This window comes from Podarcis raffonei, chromosome 4 (genome assembly GCF_027172205.1).
Source record: "Podarcis raffonei isolate rPodRaf1 chromosome 4, rPodRaf1.pri, whole genome shotgun sequence".
Lineage (NCBI taxonomy): Eukaryota > Metazoa > Chordata > Lepidosauria > Squamata > Lacertidae > Podarcis > Podarcis raffonei.
The window spans coordinates 72274895-72297465 of NC_070605.1; the positions used below are offsets into that span (position 1 = coordinate 72274895).

Here is a 22571-nt window from a genome sequence, read left to right on the forward strand (position 1 = left end):
AGGTAAACGGCATTTCCGTGCGCTGCTCTGGTTCACCAGAAGTGTCTTAGTCATGCTGGCCACATGACTTGGAAACTGTAATCTGGCTCCCTCGGCCTAGGCTGCAATCCTATACATATTTACATGGCAGCACACTCCCTTGAACAGAATGTGACTGGCTTGTGAGCAGACATACTCATGATTATGCTGGAAGTAAGGCTTTTGGAGATCAGTGTCCATTTTTGCAGTACTAATATTGACTGATATTTTGCTTTTGGGGTATTTGATCATGAATTAAATTGAATAAAATATATGTTTCAGTTAATATCACTGATTTTAGGACTGTATAATGAGATTTAGCACTGGTTAGAACATTTGGTTAGCACTTTGAAAACATGGAGAGAACACATAGTTGCATTTTAGAGGTTTGGAGAGAAAAATGAGAAAGTATGTCTCCAAAATATGGCTGTTGCAAAAGAATGAAAAATCTTGTTTCTGATTGGAGTGTGACATAGATGACATTTCCTGTATGCTTCTACCAACCTCTATAGGCCTGCCAACTTTCGCTTCTGTTCCTTTACTGCTGTGACTTATATATCCTTTAGCAAATTACTTGGCAAAGGAAAAAGCAATACTCTGGTTTTAGAAGCCAGAGTTGTTGCCTGTATTTATTGAGATTGATAGCCAACCTCATTCAGTCAGGCTCAAGCCACAAAGCATTTCCTTGTCATATTTATGTTCCTAACAACTCTCTGTGTAAACTTTTCATAGCTTCTGTATTCCCTTTGACTATGGGAGGCTGTTAGAAGCAGTATAGTGGCTGGCAGGGGGGGCATATTTCTAATTGTAAAGGAAAAAATGGATTTTTCCACAGATGGTGCACTCATCCATTCACAAGTGGAACTTTACACAATGTCCTATGTTCCTCCAACCCATTTCTGCTTGTGCAATAGGACAGTTCCTCCTGCTTCTTCTTCTGCCCATGCCCTGCACCTTCCCCAAACCTGCTCCAGAGAGTTTGGAGAATCCCTAAAACAGATTTAGTGGGTGCATGGAATGAGAAGATTCTGTTGCACAAGATTCCTTCTCCCAGGATACTCCCATTTTATTCTCCATCCCACCTCATTCCACCATAATATTTGTTTGTCCTTCCACAAATTTTGGGGCTCTGGGTTTATTCACACTTCCTCTTTTCCTCAGCCTCACTCACCTCACAGAGTGTTTGTTGTGGGGAAGAAGGGCAAGGAGATTGTTAGCCACTTTGAGACTCCTTAAAAAGGTAAAGGGACCCCTGACCGTTAGGTACAGTTGCAGACAACTCTGGGGTTGGGGCGCTCATCTCGCTTTACTGGCTGAGGGAGCTGGCTACAGCTTCCGGGTCATGTGGCCAGCATGACTAAGCCACTTCTGGTGAACCAGAGCAGCACACGGTAACACTGTTTATCTTCCCGCCAGAGCAGTACCTATTTATCAACTTGCACTTTGACGTGCTTTCAAACTGCTAGGTGGGCAGGAGCAGGGACCAAGCAATGGGAACTCACCCCGTTGCAGAGATTCAAACCGCCGACCTTCTGATCAGCAACCGCCGACCTTCTGATCAGCTCTGTGTTTATACTGGCCCACAAAAGCCCATGACACACACACACACAAAAGAAAATCTTTTGTAGGTTGCCATAGGCATCCCTATTTTTCCTTTAGTGATTGTACCTTTCTTAGAATCAGTGCTTTTTTTCCTAGGGGTACTCAAGGATATGTAGTACTGGCACACACCCCAGTGGCACTTACTGCAACAACTTCATGCTGTGTACCAGCACCATTTTTCCCTTAAAAAAAAAGAGCACTGCTTTGAATGTAATGTGAGCTGAGAAAATATATATATATTTTTCAGCTGTCTGGAAATTTGGGATTGTGAGCAAAAAGAAGAGAGGAAACAAAATATAATAAAATCCTACTTGCTTCAGGAACGAAACTTCCTGTTGGCACGGTGAAGGTTTTTCTCTGAGTGATTGGGTGCAACAGAAGCTGCTATAAAGGCCACTAGAGCAGTTGAAAAGCATAACAGTGATTGCTTTCCAAGAGTGGACTTTGTCTGTAGCTGCTCAAGGGTTCGTGTCAATTTGTAATAGCCATCTTGTTTCACAATCCACCGATTTACTTGGCAAGCTATTAAGTAAGCAGATGGTTGGGAAAACAGCCTTGCGAGCTGTCAAAAAAGAAGACAAAGCCTGACAGTTGTTCCCACTATATCACCTCCAAACGCCTAGAGGACTGGGGATGGATCACAAATTGAAGATTAGGCTCTCCAGGTAAGTGGAAAGCATTCCTTTTTGAAAAAGGAATCATTCTCTTTCTATATTTTAAATAGCAACTAATGCTGATCCTTGCCAATTAGTTTTTCCAGTGCTTTCTGGTATTTGTAGCAATGGCTAGACAGCATATTTCCCATTGTGACCCTGCACTCTGTGCAGGCAAACCCAGACAGAATTAAAATAATCTCTCTGTTCCCTGATGTCCGGTTGATTGGTGGTGAATGTGGAAGTAACTACAGTATGCAGGGCAGTTTTCTGACCAAGACTGAGCTATATTTTTGAAACACTAAGGGAATGTAGCAAGTGGTTAACTTCTAAGATTTCTTCAGTACTGTGTCCCATTGAAGCCCTATGTGGCGATCACACAGAGTCCCCAGACGTTTGACAGTCTATTGATCCCTGTGCCACCACTGTGATTGCTTCCCCGCTGCCACCAACCCGTTTCTCTCGGGTACACACTAAGTCCAGACAGTTGTTAACATTAAAACAAATAATCAAGTTTATTTTATAAGCATGGACAAGTTTATGGTTTCAGATAATTTTTCTTGTCAGTTTCTTATCCTTAGTTTCTATACTAGCCTATAGCTTCCTAATAACTGCTAACTGATTATCCCAACTGTCTATCTGACTCCTCCTATCAGTTTCTCTCACTCTCTCACATCAAAACTCAACCAACCCACAGACTTATCCTCCCTCTTCCTTCTCCAACTCCCAACTGACTTCCACACAACTCCAGCTCTAACTCTGACTCCTCCCCTGGGGTTCCCACTGGCCAATCACTTCACACTCATTTAACCCTTTCCTTATGACCCACCTAGGAGGGCAAACGCCACACCCTATTCAAGTAAGTTTTGTTGCGTCTGAGGGGGATGGGATTGTATGCACTTGAATACATAAATAATGCTGCAACGGCTCTAAAAATGCCTCTCTTTAAACATGCAAATCAGTAAATAACACAGCGAAAATGCTACTTGTGTTGAGTACTTTTTAAATATGTCAGTGTTACTCCCCAGAGCACTGGTATACTTAATTCATTGTGGTTTTAGAGTTTGTGGTTGTAACTTTTTTTTGTTAAAGTCCATTGTGCTGTACATGCCAGATTTATTCTATAGATGTCTGTCATTTGATTCGTAGAAGAATTTTATGGTCGTGGGAAATTGACACATCACAGAAATTGGGGGTAGCTAAAATGGGGACAAACATGTGCATACACAATGTACTATAAAGTGTGTTTCTTAGTGAAGTTGTAATGCATTTATTTATTGGTTGAGGTGGGGGAACAATCACATTGGGGTGGTAAGTGGGGAATGGTATGCCTTGTATACCTGAGCAAAACGGACCCCTCAGCACCATAATGGGGTCTGAATATGGGGGGTCATGTCTATTCCTTATTCCTACTGTTTGGGTAGTGGATGGGGTATGGAAATAACTATAAGGAAAGTTAGTAGCTATAACTAAAAACACGGGGGAATTTTAAATATGATCACCTACTACAAGGTCTGCAGATGCCTTACCTCATGATAAAGACTAAAAACCTATTCCATAGTATCAGGGGTAAAGGGCATGACTTTAACTCTAAAACAAACTTTACATTATCATCATCACACACCCCATCATGCCATAAGTTGGAAGAACTCAAAACATGTTCCTTCAGTTAAGGGACATTCAGGTCACGTTCAAGAAACCCTAAAGCAAGATTTTCTCTCTCCCTCTCCCTCTTCCTCTCCCTCTCTCTCATATCAACACTTTTTTATTTCAGTCAATGACCAGTACAGAAGATAAGAAGACAGCAAGCCACAATAAAATAAATTAAGTATACTATTACATGTGAAGTTTAAAACAATGTAAGAAATTAAAAAGCAAGGGGAAATATAAAATAATTATATTAAAATGTTTTTTAATAAAAAAAACAGGGTAAGGTGTTAATAATTCTAAAATTAAGACAAGATCTTGTGCCGACAAGCTATTGTTGCCACACAAAAACTAGCTACCTTGGCAGTGATCTCGGGAAACTGGTCAGGCAAAAGATAATTGATATAAAACACTTCAGATCTTCCTGGTATACTTTGTAAAAGTGGATTAATAAAATGGTGGTGGATTTCACGGTGGAAGGAACAACAAAATAAGACATGTCCCACAGTATCTATTTTCTCTACTTTGCAAGGGCATAAACATTCCTATCCAAACTCATATCAAGCAATATAAAGTTTATACCCATTCATATCGAAAGGCAGGACTTTCAGTGAAAAGATGGTGAAGCATTCTTTGCTTCTTGTGTGTTTTCTTTTACAGTCAGCAGTTCTTAAGGGTTTCAGACAGGAGTCTTTCTTAGCACCAGCTGGAGATGCCAGGAACTGCCTTCCCAAAATTCTTTGGGAGACGCCATGTACTTTGCATGTATGATGTGGATGTGACCCAAACCTGGAACCATTAGCACAGAAACCATTTGCTCTGTTATTGAGCTCCTACAACCCTTCCACTAAAAATTATCTCTCTTCCCCACCACAATCGCAGATAATCCAGCCTTAGAAAATTCTGATCCTGTTGTTTTGGTGGTTGTTTATGTAGATGCAGTCTAGCGATTTTGCTAGTTTCCTCCCTATTTCCCCAAATGTGGGATGCGGCCGTGTCAAGACCCAACGTTTTGTTGATAATGGCGGATGACCTTGGCTATGGTGATTTGGGATGCTTTGGTAACGACACACTCAAGTAAGTGTCATTTTGTGACTTGAGATCATGCACTCAGCCCCACCCACAAAGTTGCACCACTCGTCCTGTTCCTCCCCAGGCCCACCTTTTGCTTTTGGGGGCAGCTCCTATTCACCCCAAAGGCTCCTTGTTCAATTAACCACCACAGTGTAAATCACAGTTTTGTACAGTGTCACTACATTACTAGAGCCTGATGATTTGGGTCATGCAATTTAACCATATTGCTTCTATGGTTTCATCTCTACAGCCTAGAGAATTTTTTTAGTAAGTGTTTGATACAATTTCTAAATAAACCCTTTGTTGCCTCTGCAGCCCTCAAGATGGAGCTGCGACCCAAGAAAGGCTTCACGAAAAGGTTTCTGCAAATGACAGGGGACCATACAGTATTCCCAAACTAAAGTATCTCTTTGTTCTACATATTAGGACTCCTAATATTGACCAGCTAGCAAGGGAAGGAGTGAAGCTTACTCAGCAGATTGCTGCAGCTTCGCTTTGTACCCCAAGCAGAGCAGCTTTTCTGACTGGCAGATACCCCATCAGATCAGGTTTGGCATTCTCTTTAAATGGTTGGCTGGTGTTTGGGTGCACAGAGGATTACCCTAAGCGATAACCAGCCCTGATGCAGATCGGGGGGAGGGAGAAGCACATGCACACACATACAAAGACCTCTTTCAGGGCTCTGCAGTTGTGCGTGCATTTTTTGCATAGCTGGACCTAGCATGACAAGATCCTGTCAGTCACACCTCCTGGCCAGCTATCATGCAGCACAAGACTCTAGGAGTCTTTTCACACAGGCACAAGTCTGTACCCAGTGGTAGCACAACTGTGTTGCATGCAGAGGTTTCCAGGTTCAATCCCCATCATCTCCTGGTTGGGCTGGGAGGGAACCCTGCCTGACCTGAAGAGTTAATTAACCGCAGCCCAGCCAAGTCAATGTGATAGCAGCTGCCACTTATACTAAGGCTCTTGCCCCCAATTCCTTTTACATGTTAGGTATGGTGTCCAGACATGACCCCCGTGTCTTCGCGCGTACTGGTGCTTCTGGAGGACTCCCCACGAATGAAACAACATTTGCTAAGTTATTACAGCAACAGGGCTACACCACGGGCCTTGTAGGTACAGTATCACATTGACATATTCCTTCCATTTTTCACTGACACATCTGAGCTTCAGTTTGATCAAAAATTTCATGGTTGTCACTGCCTTCTTGGGGTCTCCAGCTGATGAAGTTAAATTAGAGGGTAAGCAAAAGAAATTATTGGGACAGAACTACCTAAATCGTATAGAAATTTATTTATGTACTGTACAGTGGTACCTCTGGTCATGTACTTAATTCGTTCCAGAGGTCCGTTCTTAACCTGAAACTGTTCTTAACCTGAAGCACTTTAGCTAATGGGGCCTCCCGCTGTTGCCACGCTGCCGCCACACGATTTCTGTTCTCATCCTGAAGCAAAGTTCTTAACCCGAGGTACTATCTCTGGGTTATTGGAGTCTGTAACCTGAAGCACATGTAACCTGAAGCGTATGTAACCCGAGGTACCACTGTATGCTACTACAGCAGCAACAATGCCCAAAAGTGGAAAGAAGCAGAAGTCCCACTAAAGGAAGAATGGATACGAAAACTTACGGAATATGCAGCAATGGCGAAACTTACCGGAAGAATAAGAAATCAAGATAACAAACTGTTTATAAAAGAATGGAAACGCTTTATTGAATATTAAAGATAAATTGTAAACAGATAAAAACATTAGCAGGATTGTTGTAATAACCTGAATTTTTATAAGAGTATATATTTACAGTAGATAATTAAATGGGGAAGTTAAATGAATTTGGATATGCAGAAGATATTGAAAAATAAATTTAAGGAACCGCAGAAAGAGGGGGAAGGAAGTTAAATTTTGAAATGTCAAATTGATTGTAAAATTAATGAAATGTATAAACTTGAAAAGTATAAATAAAAACTTTTTAAAAAATTAATAAAATAAATTAGAGGGTGAGCAGGCAGAATCAAGGGGGCAAGCTATTTTGAACGGAGGACAGGGTTTGCCTATATTTTTCCAGTATAAATATTAAGTGTATTAAGTTGCTTATTGGTAATTTACAGGATTCATGGTTTCTTTAGCTATCATTGTTTATCTTTTCAGGAAAATGGCACCAAGGCATGAACTGTGAATCCCACAATGACCACTGCCACCACCCTTTAAACCATGGCTTTGATTACTTCTATGGCACCCCTTTTACACTTGTGAATGAATGCCAGGCTAATAAGGATCCTGAGATGAATGTCCAGCTGCAAGCTACGTATTGGTTTTACACCCAGATGGCAGCTCTTTTGGTGTTCACTCTTGTGCTGGGAAGAACTACTGGTTTGTTCTATGTGAAATGGAAAATAATTGCCTTCACTGCTTCATGTGGTATCCTATTTTTCATCTCCTGGTTTGCCAATTATGGATTTGTAAGATACTGGAACTGCATCATGTTGAGAGATCACATCATTACTCAGCAGCCAATAAAGCTGGAAAATGCTGCCTCCAGGATATTGAAAGAGTCAACCTCATTTATTAAACGGTAACCCATTAAAATTATTTAACTGCTTTTCAGATTTTGAGGAGTGGACTGATTTTGAAACCTTTGTCGTCCGTGCTTAGGATAGAGTTAAGACTACCTTTACTAGTGTGTCAAATCACTGCATTGCTCAGTGGCATGTTTTTCAGATGATGTTGCATTGATACAAACTTATAGGACAGAGCTTTCCAAACTTTTTATGCTTCATTTTGCGACACAGTAATTCAGTTTTGCATCATTCCGCGACACAGTAATTCAGTTTTACTAGCAAACGGGAGGTTAAACTAACCCCTTTCCAGCCCCGGGAGGACCATGGGGAGTGTTCGCACGACACACCTGCACACTGCAGCCGACACACTAACACATGGGTAGGCAAACTAAGGCCCGGGGGCCAGATCCAGCCCAATCACCTTCTAAATCTGGCCCATGGATGGTCATGGATCACCATGTTTTTACATGAGTAGAATGTGTGCTTTTATTTATAATGCATCTCTGGGTTATTTGTGGGACATAGGAATTCATTCATTTTTTTCCCTTCAAAATATAGTCCAGCCCCCCACAAGGTCTGAGGGACAGTGGACCGCCCCCCTGCTGAAAAAGTTTGCTGACCCCTGTACTAACGTATCGTGACACACAGTTTGCAAAGCTCTGATTTAGGATCTGGGTACCTTGCTGAAGTATTGGTACATCTCAGCCAAGGTGTCCACATGTTCAACTGTGTGCATGTGGTAAAAGAAACTATGTGTGTGAAATGTGAATTTTCCTTTGCGCTTTGATTGGGCTCAGACATTCATTAAATTAAGTGTATAAGAGAGAAGTGTGCAACTTGTAAACATACTGGGTTGGATTTCCCTAAGAAACTTCATCAACCGAAATCTTCTGCAAGGATTTCTCTCCACTGGTGCAACAGGATTCCCTTCTCTTAGATGTCCCCCAAAATTGGTTCAGGAGTCTGGAGAACTCAGAACAGTGCATGGGGAGGAGAGGGGGGATTGTTCCATCTGGCAAACTGAAATGCTTGCGCAGACAGAACAATTTAAAGAGTGTGATTTGAATTCTACCCAAAGTTCTTCACTAATTTGGGCTGAACCACTGGCAGCAAGCATAAGGGTAATAATACCCATAAAGTCCTATTGTGTGTTCAGAGTGTTGAGTGTACATTATTCTTGTTGTGACTCTTTCACAACAACTATGTATAAAGTAGTTGAATATCATCATCATCATCATCATCATCATCATCATCATCATCATCTATTTTGACCTTCAATGTAAATAAAATAAACAATCTGGTATTGTGGAAGGATTGTCAATGTGCCCTCAAGATGTTGTTGGACTATAGCTCCCATTATTATACATGTAAGAGCTTGTGTATACTTCATAAAGGTAAAGGTAAAGGTACCCCTGCCCGTACGGGCCAGTCTTGACAGACTCTAGGGTTGTGTGCCCATCTCACTCAAGAGGCCGGGGGCCAGCGCTGTCCGGAGACACTTCCGGGTCACGTGGCCGGCGTGACATCACTGCTCTGGCGAGCCAGAGCCGCACACGGAAACGCCGTTTACCTTCCTGCTAGTAAGCGGTCCCTATTTATCTACTTGCACCCGGGGGTGCTTTCGAACTGCTAGGTTGGCAGGTGCTGGGACCGAACAACAGGAGCGCACCCCACCACGGGGATTCGAACCGCCGACCTTTCGATCGGCAAGCCCTAGGTGCTGAGGCTTTTACCCACAGCGCCACCCGCGTCCCTGTGTACTTCATACATGACCCTAAAAGATGCTTATTGAAGGTGGGAAGTTTGGCAGGAGCCAGACTGAGCACTTTGTTACAGAAAATGTCTTTAAACAGTTTCTTCCCACTACATCAGAAATTTCTCTGGACACTTAAGAGAAGCATCCATGTATGATAAAATTGCAAAGAAAATTAATAGTAAGTTGTAGGTTGACTGATATGGTGCAGCACAAATATAGCATCAAGGGTGCATTTAAACCAATATCTTATTACATACATACTCCTAGTCTAAAGAAAGAAAACAATATAATCCACAAGGGGGAAAGCAGTGGAGCTGCAACACTCCTAGAAAATCAAGATCGATTACAAAGTTCTTACCTATTGGGTATCTGAAAAGGCTCTTACAGCTTCATTGATGTTCACATGTGCTGAAGTGCCTGACTATGTGTGTAAATGTAAGCATGTGGTACAGCCAACACAACAAATTTAGGATCAGCAATTCCCATGCTTTAAGTATGCAACTCATAAGCTTTGCCAAATGCAGTTGCTCAGAGTTTTAGGTTGGCAGTCAATAGGAAACTCAGCAGCTCACAGCATTTCAGTCTGGCAGTCACTGCTTATCATAACAATGACCATGAAGCATGGTAATGGTGGTGATAATAATGACTGGCTGAATGGGCTAAAACCTACTCCTTTTGTAACATTTCAATCTCATTAGTGTGTATGGAAAGGTCTCTGTGTCTGTATCTGTTCAGATCTTTGCTCAGCTATGAATTCCACATAGCTAATGGATGCTTTTGTTGTTGTTTTAAAACAACATTTTTAAACATTTTTTCCCCCAGAAACAAACAAGGACCGTTCCTCCTCTTTGTTTCTTTGTTACACGTCCACACACCCTGTTTCACCACAAAGACGTTTCATGGAAAAAGCAGTCATGGTTTATATGGAGACAATGTAGAGGAAATGGACTGGATGGTGGGTGAGTAGCACTTGTGGTTATTGATATTTGTCAAAGAACCAAAGTAGTAGCCTTCCTTGGACCTTTTCTTCTTCTTTTTCCTGAATTTGTAACTTCCTTGTTGTCTTTCAACTGACTGTAGCGTTCAGCTTAGCACTGGAGAACAGAGATTCATAAATCTGATAACTCCCCTTCCCTGTCATCAGTTCCTTGAAACACTTCCTGAAACTGTGGCAATGTCATTTCAACATCTGGAAATGACAGATAATCCTCTCTATATTGATTTTACAAGCTTATTTATTTATATTTTATAGAAACAATTTATATGCTGCTTAACTACAATAGTATCTAAAAGCAGTTTACAAAGATACAATGCAAAAAATAAAAACCAGTTAAAACTATGAAATCAAATCACCAGTTAAAATACTATCTGGAATTATTATTATTTTTAAATCTTCATTAGATGCCGGAAGTGCAACAGGGAGGAGGCCTGCCTGACCTCAGATGGAAGGGGGCACCATAAAACTGGGCCCACAATATTAAGTGCCTATCTTCTGAGGTATATGAGCCTTGAATCCCAAAAGACATCTGTGATCGGGCAGGGATATAAAGGATTCTGCAGTCCTTGAGGTATCCTGAACCCAAGTATTTGGCTTAAAATTAACTCTTGTGATTCATCCAACTCTGCAGGGAAAATTCTTGCTGCTGTTGACAAAGAGGGCTTGAGGAACAACACTTTTACTTACTTTACTTCTGACCACGGCGGCTTTTTGGAGGCTAGAGAGGGTATTACCCAGCTAGGTGGCTGGAACGGTATATACAAAGGTAAGGCAGCTTTCCTTCAATTCTCCATGCCCTTGTATAGATTACTGTACTTCAATATGCCTGTGTGTCTGGAAACTTCCATGCGTACAGAACAAAGCTTTGAGAGGGCAAACTGGGCTTCTGAATTACAAACATATAATGCTACTACAAAGGCACGTTGACTGGCTCCCAAAGTAAGGTAAAGGGGCCCCTGACCATTAGGTCCAGTCGTGACCAACTCTGGGGTTGTGGCTATCATCTTGCTTTATTGGCCGAGGGAGCCAGCATACAGCTTCCGGGTCATGTGGCAAGCATGACTAAGCCGCTTCAGGTGAACCAGAGCAGCACACGGAAACGCCATTTACCTTCCCGCCGGAGCGGTACCTATTTATCTACTTGCACTTTGATGTGCTTTCGAATTGCTAGGTTGGCAGGAGCAGGGACAAAGCAACGGGAGCTCACCCCGTCGCGGGATTCGAACCGCCGATCTTTTGATTGGCAAGCCCAAGAGGCTCTGTGGTTTCGACCACAGCGCCACCCGCGTCCCATGGCTCCCAAAGTGGGTTGCAACAAATCATTATGACATAACATTTTGTTGTTGTTGTTTAGTCGTTTAGTCGTGTCCGACTCTTCGTGACCCCATGGACCAGAGAACGCCAGGCACCTCTGTCCTCCACTGCCTCCCGCAGTTTGGTCAAACTCATGCTGGTAACCTCAAAAACACTATCCAACCATCTCGTCCTCTGTCGCCCCCTTCTCCTTGTGCCCTCCATCTTTCCCAACATCAGGGTCTTTTCCAGGGAGTCTTCTCTTCTCATGAGGTGGCCAAAGTACTGGAGCCTCAGCTTCACAATCTGTCCTTCCAGTGAGCACTCAGGGCTGATTTCCTTCAGAATGGAGAGGTTTGATCTTCTTGCAGTCCATGGGACTCTCAAGAGTCTCCTCCAGCACCATAATTCAAAAGTATCAATTCTTCGGCGATCAGCCTTCTTTATGGTCCAGCTCTCACTTCCATACATCACTACTGGGAAAACCATAGCTTTAACTATACGAACCTTTGTTGGCAAGGTGATGTCTCTACTTCTCAAGATGCTGTCTAGGCCTGTCATTGCCCTTCTAAATAGTGGTTAAAAAATAATAGCATCAGTGGCTTAAAACTGTTCTTAAATAGAACATCCATAAAACCACCTGGATCCCCATCCCCCAAGTCTTTAGGATTTCTTAAATGGCCAAAGAGTGGGGGACTTATGAATTCATCTTGACCATCACAGATATGGGAGATCCCTGATATTCGCCAAGCTTACTGCTTTCATAGGTGGATCACAAAACAGTGCCTTGGATATCAGTCTTAAAGCTTGGGCAGTTATATATACGAACTTATTTATGTCAAGAGCCTGCGCATCCTCTTTATCAATATGTGTGTTCCTTCATTATTCATGCTGGGCTCTAGGTTTTTAAAAATGCATTTAACAGCTGATCTCCACTCTGACGATCTCCACACTGAACTACAACATTCAGCTCATGAATTGTAATTATCTTTCTCTTCTATTACTTCTTCTTTGGCAGGTGGAAAAGGTATGGGAGGCTGGGAAGGAGGAATCCGTGTGCCTGGAATAGTTCGGTGGCCAGGGATAGTCCCTGCTGGCAGTGTTATAGATGAACCAATAAGTCTTCTGGATATTTTCCCCACAGTGGCTCACTTGGCTGGGGCATCCATCCCACAAGACAGGTACAGAATACCAATCTGAATGTAGATCAAGACGATTTGGATTTTAGCCATTAAAATTTGCAAAAATGTTATGTTGTCCATAGCCTCATCCATTTGCTTGGCTTTCTGACATGTTTTAATCCGGAAACATCTTAAGTGATTTCATCTACAGGTATTCTGTAAAGATTGCATTTTAAAAATATGCTGGCCTGTTAAATTCAAGTGGATTTCTCCATATAAGGGCAAAAGCTTGTCGAATCATAGAATTGTAGAGTTGAAAGGATCATCTAGTCCAACCCCCTGCAATGGTGGAATATCATCTCCACATCAATGTGTTTTTTTATTTTCCCAACAGTGTTTAATATTTTAGGATTCCCCTCCCCTTTTCTCCATTTCAAATGGGCTCAAAATTATGACCTTGAGATTAAGAATCTTATGCTCTACCAACTGAGCTATCCCAGTCTTTGTAAAATATAAAATCAAATGTACTTTCTTTACATTTTATGTAAAAAGACCACATATTTAAATAGAAGGCAGGGGGCTTTCTCGGTAGTGGTGCCCACCCTGTGGAACTCCCTCTCGTCAAGGAAATAAACAACTATCTGACTTTTAGAAGACATCTGAAGGCAGCCCTGTTCAGGGATGTTTTTAATGTTTGATGTTGTATTGTGTTTAAATTTGTTGGAAGCTGCCCAATAGGTAGGAATTTGGGACATATGGTTGACATCGTTATGCCTGATCAATTGCACAATGGACTTCTGCTTGCCTGACTACCTCAGCTCACCACCTCTACTCCAGTGGGTCCACCAACCATCCAGATTGGATTCTGGAGGATGGATAGAATGCTGCAGTTGGTAGGAGAAGGGGGCAAGACAAGGGGAAGGCGTCTTATGTGAGTGGAAGTTGGCTCATCTGGTGATGAGTATTACCTTATGCATTTGCCTGACTGAAAACTGTTCATTCAATTAAATGGAAAAACGGATAGTGCCAAGACTAGCGCAACTCCTAAGGCAGAATAAGGACTCTTACGGGAAATATGGCAGCACAGAGAGGATCCTGTAAATCCTGTATCCTCTTTCTTTCCCCCCTTCCTTCTATCCTGGTACATTTTGCCCTGAAATGTATGTAGTAGTAATAGCAGTAACAACAACAACAACAACAACAACAACAACAACAACAACAACAACAACAATAATAATAAATACCCCACCCTCCCTGGCCAGGGCCAGGCTCAGGGCGGCTAACACCAAATATAAATTACAATAAAACATAATAGAAAAAAACAGTTAATTAAAATACGGCTTAAAATACAGCCTCGTTCTAATAGTAGCCCATAAATCAAGACCATAAAGGGAGGAAACATCAGATATTCACCTGAGCCAGCTATCCATGCTGGTCCTACATGGGCCAGCAAAAAAGCCAAGGGAAAATTTATATACCAAATCCCATACAAAGGGTCAGACTGAGTCCAAGCCAGAGGCCAGGCAGAACAGCTCCATCTTGCAAGCCCTGTGGAAAGATGTCAAATCCCGCAGGGCCCTGGTCTCTTGTGACAGAGAGTTCCACCAAGTCAGGGCCAGTGCTGAAAAGGCCCTGGCTCTAGTTGAGACCAATCTAACCTCCTTGAGGCTCAGGACCTCTAAAGTGTTGTTATTTATGGACCTTAAAGTCCTCCACAGGGCATACCACGAGAGGCGGTTCCTTAGGTATGAGCTAAAGAATCAGTCATTGGCCTATGCTGTACAGTACTACTTTACTAAATGTATTATTACTTTTCTTAGGGTGATTGATGGAAGGAACCAGATAGCTTTGCTACAGGGAGCGGTGCAGCACTCAGAGCATGAATTCATGTTTCACTACTGTGGGTCGTACTTGCATGCGGTGCGCTGGCACCAGAAAGAGAGTGAGTAGAAAATATTCTCCTTATATCAGGTATTGGGTCACTGAAATAAAATGCGTAGCTCATGATTCAGTGTGGCATCTTGACACCAACTTGCTTGCTTCTCAGACTGTGTGCACACCATACATTTAAAGTGCATCATGGGAACTGTAGTTTATTAAGGTGCTGGAGATTTTTGCTCTGTGAAGGGTAAACTACAGTTCCCAAGGTTCTTTGGGGGCAAGCCATGCAGTTTAAATGTGCTCTAAATGTATGGTGTGTCCACACAACTGCACTCAAAGCTATAGGTTGTGCTGTATGGATTTCACTATTAGAAACATAAGGATTTGGTACTGGGTAGCCTATTATCCATTTCTGGATCGAGTATCCATTTCTGTCTATTATGACTGCTAGGTTAAGATTGAAAACATTTTGGAAATGCTTGGTGAAATCTCAAAAGCTGGAATGGATTCTACCTGTGAGTTGCCAATAGCAAGCTCACACACTCGCTAACCTGTATCAGAGCATTGAGTATCTTCACGCACTAACCACAATGTACACAAAATAATGTGCGAGACATTCTATATCTGTGTATATCCATTCTCTATGAACTGACTGTCTGGGGGGTCACAAAGGGGGCAAAACAATGTCTCTCTCCTGAAGTCTTTCTCAAAAGTTGAGTCAGGTGACATGTTGAGTCAGCCACAGTTGGCCATGGGGTACCAACAACATTACTTGCTAATGTTATTCGCCCGCAGGCTGGTGAGTAAGATATGCACACTTCTCTGAAGGAAGCTCCATTGAACAGGGTGGGATTTTCATATGATTAAACATGCACAGCATTGCTCTTGCTTGCAGTAAGGGTTGAGCACTGATGACAAGAATACAACAATTTTGTGCCTGATGGATCTTGTCTGTTTTGAAGGAGTTGGGTTTGATAATTTTGACGGGTTTCTTTTGGCAGTACAGGTCTGGAATTCAACAAAATTAAGAAATCAATAGTACCAAGCTTAATCTTTGTACCAAACTAGAGAATATCAAACAAATAAAGAAACAGGCTGCTTCTTCTGCTTCTTCTTCTTGCATTAATCTGGAAGTGTGCATCATTCAGCGTCCTTCTTTTTACCAGTTTGTTGGAATATACGGTAACTAGATGCTGAATATGTGTATTATAAGATATTCCACTAGAGGGCAAAGATATCCAAGCTTTCTTTGAACAAACATGCATTTTATTCTTTCCTTTTCCAATGCTTATTTTTCTGAAAAGTAGCTATCTTCACAGCCACAGAATTGCGAAGTGCTTTTGATGCCAGATTTTGAAAGTGATTCAGCTGCAGGTATTATAACCCCCATATGCAAAAACACAGTGTTTTCAGAAAGGTGGAAATTCTTTTACACAAGTGCAAAAATGTAGTTGAATGCTTAGTTCAATACTACCCTTAATCTTTACTCTTCTTTTTTCAAGTCACTGATTTTTTTTTAAAAAAAATTCTAATCAGACCATTAAGTGCTGTGTGATTTTTTTTAAAAAAATTATATTTGTATTTCTTACCTATTGTAATTTATTGCATTGCAGTTTGCATGCCACAGAAATCAAATTGTAATACAATAAAATGCATACAAGATAAGAAATAAAAAGGAAAGCAACAGTTAAAAATCAGTTTGAGTCCTTAATGCAACCATACATCCACAGACACACTACAGACCACCTGAGAGAAGTTTGCAGGCCACTGTTTTAAAGACCCTCTCCTGGACTCAGTGGGCTTTCTTATCTTCCATTCTTAAACTTGATACAATTAATCAGTATAAACACATTTTTTAAAAATATCTATCTTTAATATTGGAGATGAGATTTTTCTATGAGGTAGGCTCAGCCCCTTATAAGGTATCCTGATGCTACAGTTGAACACCTCCCCAAAATGGCTCCCTCTTCCTGATAGCTGCTCACCAGGGCTATTTTTAGAGCTAACAGTTTTGTGGAGCGGAAAAACAGAATTCCATATCTATCCTGTGGAGAAGCGTTCTTCCATGGCAACTAGCAATTCTTCATTTTTGACAGAGCTGTATGAGGGTAAAGGCTTCTGAAGCAGCTCCAAATACCTTGTCCTGGAAAATCTTCTGTTGGAAGAACCAAGTGGTTTAACTATCGTGAACAAATTTGACATCCATTCCAGTGAGAATTCCAAAAAGTGTTTGGAGGACCACATATTCATCAACTAGAAACTGAATATCTTTAGTTTCTTTTCTCTAAGGTGGTGCTCTCTGGAAGGCCTATTATGTGACTCCAAAATTTCACCCGGGGGGGTGTGTGCTTGTTATGGAAGAAGACTGTGTCCGTGTTCTGGAGAGCGAGTAATTCACCACAATCCTCCCTTGCTTTTTGACCTCACATCATCCTTCTGAAACCAGTCATTTTCCACCAAATTCTGAGCCACTTTTCAACACACTAGAACAGTGATGTCCAACCGGTCGATCGTGATCTACTGGTCGATCGCGGGCGTTCCTGGTCAATCCTTGTCGATTGCGTGATCCCGATAGATCTCCAAAAATAATAATAATGAAGTGATAATGAAGATGCACTTATTTAAACAAATAAATTGTAGACTCTGATGACTTTTATAGAACTCCCTTCTTACTGGCCTAGTTCATGTGTAATGCTAAGTAATGGTTTGCTTAAAGAACCAAGTTGACTTGAAGATGATCAGACAAAACCATGGCTTATCAGACAAAAACTGAACTAGATGGACCATTCATCTGATTTGGTATAAGGCAGAATCTTACATTTGTAGCGGAAATAATTCTGCCCATGGTCGTGAATTCTGCATGTTCCTCTCAATCCAGAAAGAAGTGGTCACATTTTTAAATCATGTACATAATTTAATCATAGTTAAACCCCATTGGAATGGGACTTCAGTGCACCAAACTCTGAACTCAGTTACACCTACAAGCATCAGCTCTAACCTTATAAACAGACCAATCTTCCACACTGCTAATGCGGAGAACTTGGATTTAAGCAGATTAATTTTCATTGAGAGCGATGGAGCTAAAGGAGCTTGGTCCTATCTATGCCGTTTTTTAGCTGTTATGTTGACTGAATTGCTAGGCACCTAAAATAAACTACCAGCTTCCCAGTGTGAAGGTGAGATTATGCAGACCCCTACTGAGCTGAGCTCTTTGGAAATTTACAGGCTGGATACTGTGCCATGTTATAGGGCTTCTTTCCTACAGCAATCCATCTAAGTGTTGAAAGAGATAATCCAGAGATGAATTACAAGTTTATTCAACCCATGGCCATTAAGCTACTTTGCATGTAGCATTAAATGAGAAGTGGACAGCTCTCCATGGGCTGCTTCAGAGTGTACACCCAATTCTTCCTTTGCAGCCCTGGCATGAATTAAAAAAAGAATTCAGCCCACAGCTGCAAAGGATCAGGAGTTCACGTATGAGTACATTTCCTCTTCTTTTGAGTTTGATGCCATGACGGACGTCTGATAAGACAGTATGGCATGGGCCAAATGAGGGGGTCTGCCAGGTCTGATTATTCTAATTAGGCCCATGGACTAGGAGTTCCCCACCACTGCATTGAACTGTGGTTTAAAATAAGCTATAGTTTACAATGAACTAGCATGATGGGAGGAAACCAACCAGCAGATAGGTTGTCATTATGCACAAACCGGCATCAATGGTTTGTTGATGATGGCAAGCCAAGGTTTGTTTTTCCTGGCACGGTGAAGAAAAGTACAAGGGAAGGGGGATGCTATGGGGATATTTGAGCAGTGTGTAAAATGCAACAAAGGATACTCAGTTACTTAGTTCCATGCTGTTCCTTAGATGAGACAACTGCATCCTTTCAGTCTAATTCTTTGTTTTTTGAAAGATAGCCTTTTGGCTTAAATTACAAAAAAAAAAACACAACCCACATCATTTCATTACTTTCCCTTGGTCATGTTAAAGTGCCTAGGGCACCCAAAATATATTTTTAAAAGGCCACCACCTTTGCTTCTCTTGTCTGGCTCTCATTGATCATATCCACAGTGTATTACATCTTTTGCAACATTTGTATAGCCCTCACTCTTCCAACGAGCATGAATTTTAGTCAATTTTTTTTTGCCAATGCCTACAAGTTCAAGCAGGCACACTTCACATTTGATGTGTTTGTGATTTTTTTAAAAAAATCAGTATTGTGTGAGGTACAAAAATTAGCATGTATCACATCAGAGTTGGTGCAACAACTCTGGTGCAACTGAATGTGTGATTAAAACAGCAAAGGCTGCTTTATACTGAAATGTGATATGAAGGCAGAGGGGTTGGAATGGAAAAATTGAAGAAAAAAATGGGTGGGGGATATTCCAATTCTTCTCCTGTCTTCACATCTCTAGTTCATACTACACACACACATTCATTAACAGGATTTCCAGAGCACTCAAATGCTTTTCCCTTAAAAAACTTGTAAATTTCTCCCAATAAAGAACCAGCTCTTACAAGTCACATTGACAGTAACATCTACAGATGCTACACACAATTCCCAAACTAATTAATATAATGAAAGACAGATATAGAAATCAAGAATATAAAATGTTTATTTGATAATGAAGTTACAAAAATAAAGAAAAAAAGCAGGATTTCTCTATTTACAAAACCAGAAAGTAAAGAATTACAAAGTAACAAATATTGGTGAGAAACTGCTGATTGTGTTGGCAAAAGCAGTTCCCTCCTGCAGCAACGGTTATCAAGGAACTCTACTTAGGAAGAGCACAAGTAGTTTAGGACTTGTCCTTTCCCACTATGAAACAGGGATGTTCACAGTAAAATACAGGAAGGGTGCAGAAATCTGTGAAAACTATTCTAATGCATCTCAAATTATAGAATGTTGTATACTTCTTCTTTTTTGCAGCAGTCTCAAGTTGCAGTTTTAGTTAATTAAAACAATCATATTGCCCATTAGTGGCTCATTTAGAAACTTGTAAAGAGAATTCTCCAGGCCAAATATAATTTTATAAGGATTTTTATTATGGCATCCATGTTTGTGGAGTCCACAAAATGAGATGAAATCATCTTAGTTCATGCATTTGATGATGGGAACTTGCAACTACTAAGCACCCTTTTCGCCTCCAATACATTATGAAGCCAACATGCCCTCCTATTCGGCATAGACTTTGATGTCCCTGGTTTCATTTTCACCCCCATTTCCCTGCCTCCTACTCCCTCCTTTTATTTTTGCAATTCCCTTTGCACCCTCATTTTCACACTCAACCCTTTTCCCCCACCCCCTTCCTCCTTACTTTTCTTGACTCCCCTTGTACATAGAACAAATCAACAAAATCTATTTGAATTATTATATTTAAACCGAATCTCCAGAGAATGTCATGTTCCATCACTTTCACAGTTATTGTATCATGGTGTTTTTGCTTTGCTTTCCCTTCCAGGTGGTCCAGTATGGAAAGTTCATTACACAACACCAATATTCAACCCCGAAGGCGCAGGAGCCTGTTATGAAAAGGGGCTTTGCCCATGTTCCGGAGAAGGTGTAACACATCACGATCCTCCTCTGCTGTTTGATCTCTCGAGAGACCCATCAGAGGCCGTGCCTCTTTCACCGGACACGGAGCCCTTGTTCCACACAGTCCTAAAGCACATAGGCAGAGCTGTGGAGGAGCATCGCAGCTCCCTCACACCTGTCCCACAGCAGCTCTCTTCTGGAAACAATATGTGGAAACCATGGCTGCAGCCATGCTGTGGGACCTTCCCGTTCTGTTGGTGTGACAGTGAAGAAAGTGATACCCATTCATATAAAGTGGGCTAGCAAAAAGAATCCTCTTGCAATGAAACACTGTTCTTAGTACAGACAACACGAGCCAAGACATTCTTAGCTTTCTCTCATAAAGCAGCTGGGGATTGGAAGTGGGAGGTTTTTGTTGTTGTTGGTTAGTTTCCGTGTTATACCCATATGTGCCACTTTTCCTTGTTACTGGCTTGTTTTCTTAAAAACAGCAGCCCCTCAGTGTCTCTCCATCCCTGCTTTGCTCAAACCTTAATTGAGAAGGAGCAGCTAAAATTATACAGGGAGACCTCTGTTCTCACTGTCTTGGCTTGTGTTGTCTGTACTATACTTCAAATTTGGATCAAGGAGCATCAAATGGGCAGAGAAACCCCAGGGCTGCACCAGATCTTTGCAGGATTAGATACAAAGTCTAATTACACTGGGGAACAAAAAAAAAATTCGTTTTCTGTTGCATGAGGTTTTTCAACTGTTCTTATATGTTCTTTCAATGCTGATTTCAAATCTGAAATAGATTTTCGTGTACATGCTATAGTTATCTTTCAATTTCCGACTTTTGCCGATATGTCATATTTACACTGGGAATAAGTGGACACTGACACGTTGATCTACCCTAACCACATGGTAAATATTGTTTTGTAAAGTTAATTTTTGTAGTTTTGTAACCTAAATATTTGTATTTTTCAGATTGGACCATGGCTTCTTCAAGTAGACTGTATCCCAAGGGAATACTTTCTTTGCATACCTCCAACTGTACATAGAAATACATGTCATCTTCAATGCTATACATGTCAGGTTCAATGCTATACATGTCAGGTTCAATGCTATATAAGTCACTTACATTTATACTCATATTGTACTACTTTGGCTATGTGTTTAATAAAATATTGAATTCTTGCATTGTGAAAAACAAAGATTATGGTGAAAAGTGAAAAAATATGAATTGCAAAAATAACTAGAGCTTACAGAACAAAACCAACTTCAGATATGAAATCAGCACGTCGAAATTAGGTTAGAACAACTGCAGGTGTCAATGCAACATAAATTTTGTTCCCCAGTGTTATTCAGCATTCAGCTTCCTAAAGTTTAGCAAACTCTTTCCCTAACTGTCCCCAATATATTGAAACTTTCACACAATATTGATAGGTGCATATAAACAGACTGAGTGCCTTCTGTCCTGGGGCTGTCCAAATACACGGAAACATAAGGGCTGCACTTCATGAAGAAGGTTGCAGGCTCAATTCCTAGTGTCTCCAAGTAGGGCTGGGCATATCTCCATCTAAAACCCTGGAGAACCAGTAAGTTCTAGACAACGCTGAGCTAGATGAACCAAATGTCTGACTTAGTACAAAGCCTACGTACCTATGTACATCAAGTTCCAAGGCAACCGTATTTTTTGCGCTATAAGACTAATTTTTTCCCTCCTAAAAAGGGGAAATGTTTGTGCGTCTTATGGAGCGAATGCAGGCTGCGCAGCTATCCCAGAAACCAGAATAGCAAGAGGGATTGCTGTTTTCACTGCGCAGCGATCCCTCTTGCTGTTCTGGCTTCTGAGATTCAGATTTTTTTTTCTTGTTTTCCTCCTCCAAAAACTAGGTGTGTCATGTGGTCTGGTGCGTCTTATAGAGCAAAAAATACGGTATAAAGCAGTACAAAAGTCCTATATTAGCACCATTGTAGAAGGTGTTTGATTCCACGTGTCAACCATCTAATAAACTATCCACCTCCTCACCTTGTAAGCTATGGTAAGCTCTGAAGAAAGATGTACTTCAATTGTTCTCAACAGAAAAAAAATTAAACAGACTTTTAGTTACCCAAGAACCAAAAACAGAAAAGAAACTTCTTTCCCCAAAACACACACAACCTGGTAATTCCTAAAAACAGAAAACTATGGCCATGGTCCATGAAGTCATGGAATATACTAAAGATTCCTATAGGCTCGATGTAGCCCTATTCCGCCGCGCGCACCCCCCCCCACACACAAATTTGCACATATGGGCACTATGCTAGGCCTTAGGAGGAGACCAGCACTTCCAGTTCCACCCTAACATCTTGAGGTAATTTATGCTTCAGAGTATGCCCAACTTACAACAAGTAGGATTGGGTGGGGATGCAGAAAGTATACAGAGACCGCCTTAGCAATCTACTGTACTGCT

The 22571-nt window shown here is 41.3% G+C and overlaps 1 protein-coding gene across 1 annotated transcript; it reads left to right on the top strand.

Moving 5' to 3' along the window:
• The first annotated feature begins 177 nt into the window (after positions 1-177).
• Positions 178-21801, top strand: LOC128412400 (arylsulfatase D-like). The gene is made up of 11 exons (XM_053385276.1): positions 178-192; positions 2212-2285; positions 4857-4997; positions 5421-5542; positions 5991-6113; positions 7142-7565; positions 10130-10266; positions 10936-11070; positions 12616-12778; positions 14539-14660; positions 20063-21801. The coding sequence occupies exons 1-11, from the start codon at positions 178-180 to the stop codon at positions 20437-20439; spliced, it is 1833 nt and encodes a 610-aa protein (XP_053241251.1). The 3' UTR covers positions 20440-21801.
• Positions 21802-22571: the final 770 nt, after the last annotated feature.

What these genes read in the sequence shown, in the direction of transcription:
- LOC128412400 (XM_053385276.1), top strand. An exon ending in CTACACCACGGGCCTTGTAG is followed by an intron (nt 6,114 to 7,141) that starts GTACAGTATCAC and finishes TTATCTTTTCAG; the next exon opens with GAAAATGGCACCAAGGCATG. An exon ending in GCGCTGGCACCAGAAAGAGA is followed by an intron (nt 14,661 to 20,062) that starts GTGAGTAGAAAA and finishes TTTCCCTTCCAG; the next exon opens with GTGGTCCAGTATGGAAAGTT.